We start from the raw sequence: 10,303 nt of genomic DNA, 5'->3' as shown, positions 1-10,303 counted from the left end.
GGTTTGGATCATCCTATGATACAAGGCGTACGATTCTTTTGAAAAATACTTGATTGTACGGACTTACACCATAGGTTGTATGCCAAAAATCATTTCCATAGGATGATCCTAACACAGTTGCGGGGTTTCCAAATTATGTCATTTATCGATTGTAGGGATGCGATCATCATTTCGGAATGATCAAATGGACGGTTTGGATCATCCTATGGTGTAGGCGGTAAAATATTCACTCCAATTTTTGATAGGTAAGTTGGAGTTTTGTGGGGACCCCTACTGGCTTATTAAAAAATAGTTCACTACATGGGCTTACACCATATATATTGTAACAAGAATTTTGTGACAAAGCTTGCAAACCAAAAACATATTTCTTACACTCCCTATTAAAAAAAAGTACTATGTAACTTACACCATAGGATGATCCAAACCGTCCAATTGATGGGCCACATCGTAAATAGGATGTTCCCAAAAAACACATTTCCATGCGATGATCCTAGCCATGCAGTTTATAAAGGAACGGCATATTTAGAAAACATTTATTGATTGGAGGGTTGTAATTATCCTATGGAAATGAATTTTGGCACACAACCTACTTACATTGTGGCCCATCAAATGGACGGTTTGGATCATCCTAAGATGTAAGCCATACATTGCTTTTTGAAAACCAATACTCACTGTAAGGACTTACACTATATATAAAAACTCTCATAATCACATTATTATAATCACATTATTTCCCTCTAAAGCATGGGGAAATGGGTCAAACTGGTCGGGTCAAAGTGACGCGAGAAATTTTACGGGTCATTGGGCTTGGACCCGCACCCGGCCCGCGGGTCAACTGGTTTTTTTACGTATGTTTTTAAGATTTTTTTTTATAAGGATTTGCTAGCAGCCACCTTCGCCGAGCGTACTTTTCTGCTTGTTCGCACATCCTTTGCTGCGAAGTACGGTTTCTGCAAAGGTGGCTAGCAGTACATAATAGCAATAAATAATAATCAAGATTTTTTTATATGGATTTGCTAGCCACCTTCGCCGAGCGTACTTTTCTGCTTGTTCGCCCATCCTTTGCTGCGAAGTACGGTTTGTGCAAAGGTGGCTAGCAATACATAATAGCAATAAATAATAATCATGCGCGGGTAGTAAGTTTTAAATGAAAAATTACGGGAAAAATGGAAGCAAAGCAGAAAAATTACGGAAAAAATACCGAACGAGGGCACTAAATTATGACAATTACGGCCAAAACTACAAATAAAATTGAAAAATTATGACAATTACGGACAAAAAAGGCAAAAAAGGAGACAGCTGGCGTCTTTTTTTTAACTCTTGTGGAAGGGCATATGAGAAGAGGAAATGACGAAAAAGAAGTAGTGAAAAAGGACATACTTGGGAGTTTTATGGAAATTAAGGCGGGACGAATAAGGAAATAGCAGGAAAGAAGCAGACGATTTTTCAAGGATTTTCCCTTTTAGTAGTAAATGATAGACTTGGCAAACGGGCGGGTCGGGCCGATTTGACCCGGCCCGTACGGGTCCGGGTCAAACGGGCCGGGTCAAAGTGACCCGGAAAATATTACGGGTCATTGACATTGGACCCGCACCCGGCCCGCGGGTCACCCGGATTTTTGACGTATTTTTTAAGAGTTTTTTTATTTATTTAGGGATTTGCTAGCCACCTTCTCCTGGGCTATTTTTCGGCTTGTAGCCTCTCCTTTGCTGCAAAGATTGGGTGAAGTACGGTCTGGCAAAGGTTGCTAGCAATAAGAGAAGTAATCATTATGGATTTTTGCAAGATTCTCATAATTAACTAAGTTTGAAATGAAAAATTACCGCAAAAAGGACACAAGTAGAAAAATTACCTAAAAAATACCAAAATGATGTAGTAAAATATGACAATTACCAAGAAAAAAACCGCCTTTTCACTTTTCTACGGCACCCGCGGGTCCACCCGACCCGGCCCACTTTTGACGGGCCGGGTGGACCCGCGGGTCAATTTCAAACGGGTCACCAATCGGTGACCCGGACCCGTAATTTAAGGGGCGGGCCGGGTGGACCCGCCCGGGTCACTTTTTGCCAGGTCTAGTAAATGATTATCAGCTTGATTTTTTTAGATCATACATTTTGCTAACTATAAGGATGGGATTGCATTTTGGGGACTTCATTTCTTTGACACCAATGACGTAAAAGTGTGAATTGCCTTTGCCCCAAGTCCTAAATTTTATAGGGGATTTTGATTATTTAATCTTTCTTTTCTATGCTTTTGCGCTTTGTTTTTTTTGCCATGGAGAATGAAAAGAAATGAAAAAAAAAAGAAGGATAATGACATTCTTAACACAAATTGTTCCACTTGTATCTGTAAATTTCTAACTAATAGATGTTGGGAGAACTAGCGGTGCAACTCGGGTCGGGTTGAGGGCAACCCTAACCCAACCCGAGATAGCATTCAATCAACCCTAACCCGACCTGACCCGAGCCTCAGGTTGAAGATGGTCAACCCTAACCCAACCCGCCTCCAAATCAGGTCGGGTTGGGATCAGGTTCATCTGCGGCCATACTGAAAAATACAAGAAATAAAAATATAATCCTGAAAAAATAATGATAAAATTATAGGATGGAGGTTGGGTTTGGGTCGGGTCGGGTTGCCAAGGCCTCAACCCTAACCCAACCCGCATTTAAATTAGGTTGGCTTTTCCCAACCCTAACCCAACCCAACCCTAACCCAACCTAACCCGAGAAAATGCCAACCCAACCCGAGCCAAACTCGGGTTGAATCAGTCGGGTTCAGGTTAAGCCCGACCCAAGTTGCACCCCTAGGGCAGGGAGAACTGCTTTTCAGAATGAAGTGGAGTCACTCCGCGTGGTTCCATTCCGCCCACTTCGGAGAATTGAGAAGCGTTCAAGAACGCAGCCTCGTTTTATCATCCATGACGTCATTTTACAAGTTAGGCAGTGTGTGGCTGGTATGAAATTTTTTTCCATGGAATATCAGGTTTACTAATTAAGGCCATCTTTTCCTTGTATCCAGCCACTTGGCCCCATCTGGTGACTCATGTCCTCTCAATTCTTCCTCGTTCTGTCTCTCTGCCTCTGTTAACCCTTGGGCCCTGTTTGTTTTAGATTAGGGCAACCGATTGTGAGTGCCAAACCGATTATTGGACTCAAATTGTCTGAGTCCAATAATCGGTTTGGCACTCACAATCGGTTGTCATAGTCTTAAATGAACAGTGCCTTGATAAGCTAATATTCCATGAAATAAAATTTCATGGGTGCAAAACAAGGCCTTAATGTACCAAATTCCCCCAAAGTCTGCATCGAACGGTTGGTATTTTTAGGAAAAACGTTTGAAAAAGCCCCTTTTTGACTAGAAAGAGACAACAAAGCCGGCCTCCATTGACTAGCGTGTTTCCACACGGCATCTCTCCTAATCCATTAACTAATCTTTCTTCCGTCTCTTTCCAAATACGTAATAAGAGAGTCCTTCCAAAGATGTAATAGAAGTATAGAACGCAATTTGAAAGGAAATGGCTTATCCACTACATATAGTAGAGTGAGTATCTTCACCGTCCAATCGTGATCAGATGGCAGATAAGGATGAACCCCATTACCTTTTGCCTACTTCTCAACACCAAGCTAAGTAATAGGAGGTGGGCCCTTACTATAAATCTAATCTCGACCATCCAAATTTCTTTCTTTTGTTACTTTTTGAATGAGAAGCATTGAAAAACACAACCTTTAATCATCCAAAATACCCTGATCAAAATGTCTTACTCCTCCCTTTCCACAAGTCACATATAAGCGAGGTGCGACAGCTGATCTGGACCGTTCAATCTGTGGGCCATGCCTTAAAAATTGTTATGTTCCACCAAATACTTTTTTTACCCACTAATTACAACAACAGAAAATTCTTTAAAATGTCAATATAAATTAAAGAATTTAAATTTCTTTATAAATATTTAAAAAAAAAAAAATTCATAATCAGAATCTACACTTATATACAGAGTACCAATATCAATACCCCTAAAGAAATTCTCCAAAACACCCCACGACCTCTAATACTAGTTCTAAGATCCACACCGTAATTAGATGTATAAGACTCTATTAAAGAGCTGAAATTAAAATTAGGATTAGAGCCATATAGAGACTGCGCACCCTTCACGTCATCCACAGTTAACTCCACCTTCTTAACCCTTGGACTCAAGCTAGGGTACATAACCGATTCCTTAACTGAGGAGTGGGCCAACCCCAGCACGTGACCTATCTCGTGCGTGGCCACAGATTCCAAATCAATGGCCACCTTCGATTTAACAGCCTTAAAATCAACGGCCCATGTCTCTGCCGCGTCAAGGTGGAGTTTTCCACTATCGGGAGAGAACGCATGGGCCAGCACCCCGAGCACCCCATCGAACGGTTCTCCGTCTCCATGGTCCCAACTATAAAACCCGAGTTTAATATCAGCCGTTGGATAATTTTCTGTCTCCGTGAAATTCACGGGTATGACTTCAGACCACCTCGAGAAGGCTCGTCGGACTGCGAGCTTTATATCGGACGGGTCAAGGGATCCGATTGAATTCGTGGGGGAGAACGCATAGGTGAGCATAACGGGCCCTTGTCGGAACCACCTGGGCTTGCCGGGAAAGAAGGCGTAGTGACGCGTGGGATGAAGGGTACGTGGGGTGTCGCGGACCCCACACCTCGGAGACATGATTTGTGTAACTGTATCGGAATCCAGCCTGCCTGTGACAGGGAGGCCGAGTCGAGATTGGTACCGGGTAACGGCCGATTCGAATCGGGCGTCGTACGTGTCGGTGAAATTCGTGTCGGGTAACGGTAGATAACCGAATCGGTGGAAGTATTTTTTGAGGTCAGAGATGCCGGTGACATGGCTGCCACGCTGGACATCTACGAGGTTCTCGAAATCGTGCCACGTGTGATTGCCGTTGTCCGGTGTGACGGTTACCGTTTCTAGCAATTTTCTGGCGGGAAAGGAAGGGAAAAAAATCAGGAGGAAGAGGGAGACAAAGAGAGGATTAGGAGACATGTTTCTTTTTTTGGGAGAAAGGTGTTTGGGAAGAGATGTATATATATATCATATTAGTATGGAGTAAGACATGAAAAATATGTAAGATTGTTCTGTCTCTTGTAATTTCGTTGGAAGTTGAGTTGTTTTTTAAGGAATTTTGATTTTGTTGGGGAGGCTCTGACTTGCCTGAGTTCCTCTATGTTTGGTGAACGACTGACTTTCTTTTACTTTTCTTCTCCCTCTAAACTTCTATTAATTACTCAAATTACCAAGTTTTCTACTATAGCATAGTATTATTTAAAGAAAAAAAAAGAAAATCTAAAAACAAGACCCTAATAAGATAGAAAGAATTAGAAATTAATAGCGGGTGATTTTAGTAATAGACAGAAAATGAGAAAATAAAGGGATTTTGCTTGAGAAACTTGAGAAAGTTTGGTCGATGGGGTTTTAGTAATTTTCCCTTTTTTTAATTGTAAAGACAAAAATGCCTCTAGTTTGCTTGGGAAACTACGAAAGTTATACCGTTTGGCGTTTAAAATTCCAACTCTCTCTCCTTCATTTTGATAGGGAGAAAGAAGGCAAGTAGCTTATGCATTGCTTAATGACAGAGACTAGAGAGATACGTTGAGTAGGATGGCCCACGAACTCATTCAACAAGAAAAAGATTTATTTCTAGATGCTTGGAGTTTTGGGGCATGGATCATCTTGAGTGGGTCCCATTTGATGAACAATTCAAATCATCACATCTATGGTACGTGTACGGTGGAGAATAGTGGGTCCAATTAGTTAACCATATAGACGTGTAGTGATCGAGTCAAAAGAAACTAGAGATCAATGGTCCTGATCCCCATTATCATGGGCCCACATGCCTGTTAGGCATCAGTCATTTTAGCAATTCTCTTCCAACTATATATATAAGCCGCGGTTGGGAGTTTGAAATACAAGGGAAGATTCAGGGGTACATTGGTAATTTTTTTACTAGATAAAGGGCATTTCTCTGTCTACGTCTTTCTCCTTTTAGAATTCATTTTCAGAGGCGAAATGCCTATTATTCCTGTCTGTCATATCATTGCCCCACCCCCCACTTTCACTGAGTTTGGCCTTGTGGGAGACTCAAACTGCTTGAAAGCGATCATGAGGCTGAGGTGCAATGGCAATTACGTAAATTCATTTCTTCTTACGTGAATGGCTAAAATATTGCCCCTCCATATAAAAATCTGGATAACCACATATATAATATCGACATTGTGGAGATTATTATCCTCCATAGGCTTCTCAGATGACTGATTTTTAAAATAAAAAGACGTTAGTTTCACTGCTAAATTGTCCTACACTAATTTTTAATGCATCAATTTTCATTTTTTTAATCCATCACTTTTAATCTAATTAATTATCTCTATAATCAATTTCAGTATACGTGAATTCTCTTCCCTTTTCAATGGGGAATGGAAAAAAGGAAAAATTCTTTTGGAGAAACCGGATTTATGACCTAAGATAAAATAGGGGTGGAACTCGGGTCGATTTTGGAGAATTTGGATTGAGCTAGCTTTTACCATAAAATCGGGTCAGGCTCAGGTTGATTCCAATTTATCTTTTTTTTTTAAAAGTGCACACGGGTGCGTTCTCGTACACACACATACACGCATTAGTAAATGTTTGTTTAGGGAGGTAATGAAATATTAAAACCAAAGACTTATTTTCCTTGACATTAAAGCAGTTTATCAATGGAAAGGGGGAAGGTAAAGGGAAGAGAAAGGTGTAAGAGAAAAGAAGAAGAGAAATCCCAAGTCTCAGTTGAGCTTTAAGAAAAAAGCCCCCACTTTTGTTTCAACTTTTTAATTATTTGTATTAAGCAATTCAAAGTTGGAAGTTTTGTAAAAGGTCCTTTAATTTGGCTTAGAAAAAATGAAGCTTAAAAGGCGGCTTATTTCTCTTGCTTTAAAAATCACAAATTATTTTCTTGACACGATACAAAATACTTTTCTTAAAATGTGTATCTTTAGTTCTTTTTTTTATCATCTTTTGCTTTTCTTAAAGCATGTTATTAAAGAGCTAGGCTATTTTATATATTTAAGTGAAAGATTTGACAAAGGGGATTTTAAATTTTTATTAATTTAATTTGAAAGTATGCTAAACTCACAGGAGCCCTTGTAGAAAAGGACTACAAGGGCGGCACTATTGGAGCCACGTCATTGCTCGTACGGTTATCGGTGCGGTTTTAAATGCACACAGGCTGATGTGGCTCTGATAGTGCCGCCCTTGTAGTCCTTTTCTACAATGGCTCCTGTGAGTTTAGAATTCCTCACGGTAATAAAATATGTCTAATAGAAGAAAATGCTTTAAAAAACAAGAATCGGTTTAAATAGATAAAATAAAAAATGTCAGTTTCTACGACTATAATCTATTAAAACTGTCCACGTGGTGACTCGTGGCTTGATCTTATCTAAAGAATCCTCTCCTTTTGAAAGGCATGTACCTGAATTCCAACCGAACACAACGACCTGAATCTACTAAAGTTGCATGCAACTCGAGAAATGAAGATACTCTTGTGTCTTACGTAACAGGGTAGGGTTTGGCCAGCGAGAATGCTTCATTTCTAAGACATTTCCATTTCTTTATGGGAACTTGGGAAGTGATATATTCATCACCTAATCTTCCCCGGGCCACCCCACTTTAGTGTAATTATGCTGCTTTTTTTACACTAGAATGGGGTGGCCCAGGGAAGAAATGGGAGCGCATATAGCATTTCACTCTTTAATTGTGCTCAAAGCCCATTATGACTTCTAAGAAACTCTGGACAATGAAGTGTAACATAAGGACAGGAGTGTCATTACCAAAACCAGGGTTGCAGACATCATCCCAAACAGATAAAAATAAAAATAAAAATAAAAATTATGATAAATAGGAATAATAATGATAATAATAATTGAGTCAAGTGATTAGAAATGTTCTTAGCAAGTTTATGAACTTGTATGTTACTTTTTTGTGCTGGCTCCAACATAAATATAGCAACAAAAATCCTATATATATAGGATGATGATCCTAACCCTAGATTAGTAGAGGTTTCTATAATTAATGTACGATCCTTGTACAGATTGGAGGGTTAGGATAATCCTATGGGATTGATTTTAGGGCCGTGACCTATTTACATTGGGATCCTCAAAAGGAATGGTTTGGATCATCCTATGAAGTGGGCCCCACTGCATTCTTAAAAATACGTGCATGTAAATGGGGGCACCATGCATGTAAAACCTTTATCCCTAACAACTGCCTTAATTTGTACAATTTCCTGATTAAGTGGATGGGATCAACCGATCATTGCAATATCAATGGCGATGGACCATAATTGTGGTGGTCCACAAGATCTACTTACTGAATGACACAACTTTTTTTTTGGGAGATGATATTTTCACTGCCCCTGCAGCACGCAAGCAACTTTAACGTGAACAGTGGGCAACTTTAACGCTTTTTTTACGTCAAATCAAGTTAAAAGGGGGGCGCATGCGTAATGCAGGGGGTGAAATATCATCGCCCTTTTTTTTCATGGAAATGATATGTCCGTCCCTTTTCTTACTTGGGACAGCTCCCATCTAGTGTATTTATGAACAATCCTTTACATTAGAGGGGCAGTCCCAAGTAAAAAAAGGGGCAAATATACTTCCTTTGTTTATAATTAAGTTCCCCTACGTAACTACGTTCAATCCATCACATCTCAATCATAAGAAAATCTCTACCTTAAGATCTCTTCAACTAACTCCAAATAGTCCAACCTAATCTGAGATAAGCTCACAATTATTGCTATTAAAAAAGGTGTAAGAAATGTAATTAAAGTTCTTAGAAGTCTTCTTAGGTCCACTAGTGTAGAAGCAACGGATTACAAATTTAAATCTAAATTTTCAATTCATGCAATCAGCTCAACTGCCCAACTTCTCTCGCGGAACGTATACTTAAAATGCTAATGTACGCCATCCGTGAACACTATTCATACGAGGCATAAAAATAGAGTTAGAGCTTATAATATGTAAGGTACATTTAATAGCTATAAAGAATCCTACATCTATCTACCTACAATTTATCTGTCTATCCAGGGCGGAGCTAGGAATTTACACACCGGGGGGGGGGGGGGGCTAATTTACACTTACCTGCAATGGTCATTAGGGGGCCAAGGCCACTAAACTATTTTAGCATGCATGTACATCCATACATTACAAAAGGGATTTTCAAAGTCATTGGGGGCCATGGCCCCCCTCCCTCATGCTATATGTGCCTCCGCCCCTGCGTCTATCTATACTATGAGTTTTTATATGGTGCCCGAGCGTGAAGTCTAGTGTAGGCAGTACGACAGAAGTGCCGCTCTGGATATTTGATGCAACAACAGCTTCTTAAGAAGTGGGCTGTTGTTGGATCAAATATCAAGGGTGGTGCCGGTTGCACTGGACTCCATGCTCGTGCACCATATAATTTCTCCTTTAATCTATACTAAACATGTTTCTTTTGTCATTTGTTTTCTTTACATGAAAAACTTTTATTGAAAACATTTTGTTGAAAAACTTTTTCCATGAAAAGCTTACCTATATCAGTTTGTGGCAACGGATGAGGGGCAATGTACTAGGAATTGTACATTGATGATTAAACCATTTTATTGAAATTTTTTCTACGGTCGTCTTTTTTTACGCCTCCTGTGCATAGCGCGGGTGGGGCCATCACTATACAACAGTTGTTTCGATAAGATAAGGTCCATCATTTTACACCTCATGCTTTGATATGGTGGGGCCCATAAATTTTCACCCATTAGTGAGCGGACCCACCATCTCCACCCAAATCCATGTATAAGGTGAGGCCCGCCAACTCCACTCAAACCCATGCATCGAGTGGGGCCCACCATCTTACACCATGTTTTGATTAGGGTGGGTCCCACCAGCTCTACTAAAGCATGTACATTGATTGGGGCCCACCAATCTACCTCATGTATTGGTGAGGTGGGTCCCACCATCTCCACCCGGCCAATCCCATTAATATATATATACGGTGGGGCTCAGCCAATTTACACCTCATGTTTTGATGGGGTGAGGTGAATTATTTTACACCTACGCATAGCATGCGACAAGAATACTAGCAAGATATATAATAGCTAGAGTGATGATATTTTCACCCCCTATGCGGTACGCATGCGCTCCCTTGTAACGAGATTTGGAGGCAAAAAGTGTAAAAATTACCCACTGTTCACGTCAAATCACGTTATAAGTGGGGTGCATGTGTACTACAGCGGGGTGAAAGTATCATCTCCCTA

General features: G+C 40.2%; 1 protein-coding gene across 1 annotated transcript; it reads right to left on the bottom strand.

The window, feature by feature from the left end:
* Positions 1-3,917: 3,917 nt before the first annotated feature.
* On the bottom strand, positions 3,918-5,188 carry LOC143876535 (Matrixin family protein). Its single transcript, XM_077378242.1, has one exon. The coding sequence runs from the start codon at positions 5,029-5,031 to the stop codon at positions 3,982-3,984; it is 1,050 nt and encodes a 349-aa protein (XP_077234357.1). The 5' UTR covers positions 5,032-5,188; the 3' UTR covers positions 3,918-3,981.
* Positions 5,189-10,303: the final 5,115 nt, after the last annotated feature.

The sequence above is a fragment of the Tasmannia lanceolata genome, unplaced genomic scaffold (genome assembly GCF_043159265.1).
Source record: "Tasmannia lanceolata isolate RefF3 unplaced genomic scaffold, GAP_Taslan_0.1 ptg000005l, whole genome shotgun sequence".
Taxonomy (NCBI): Eukaryota; Viridiplantae; Streptophyta; class Magnoliopsida; order Canellales; family Winteraceae; genus Tasmannia; species Tasmannia lanceolata.
The sequence above is the reverse complement of the archived record's forward strand: the minus strand, read 5'-3'. Positions and strand labels throughout refer to the sequence as shown.

Coding starts and splice junctions, on each gene's coding strand:
- LOC143876535 (XM_077378242.1), bottom strand. CDS start 5,031: ATGTCTCCTAATCCTCTCTTTGTCTCCCTCTTCCTCCTGATTTTTTTC.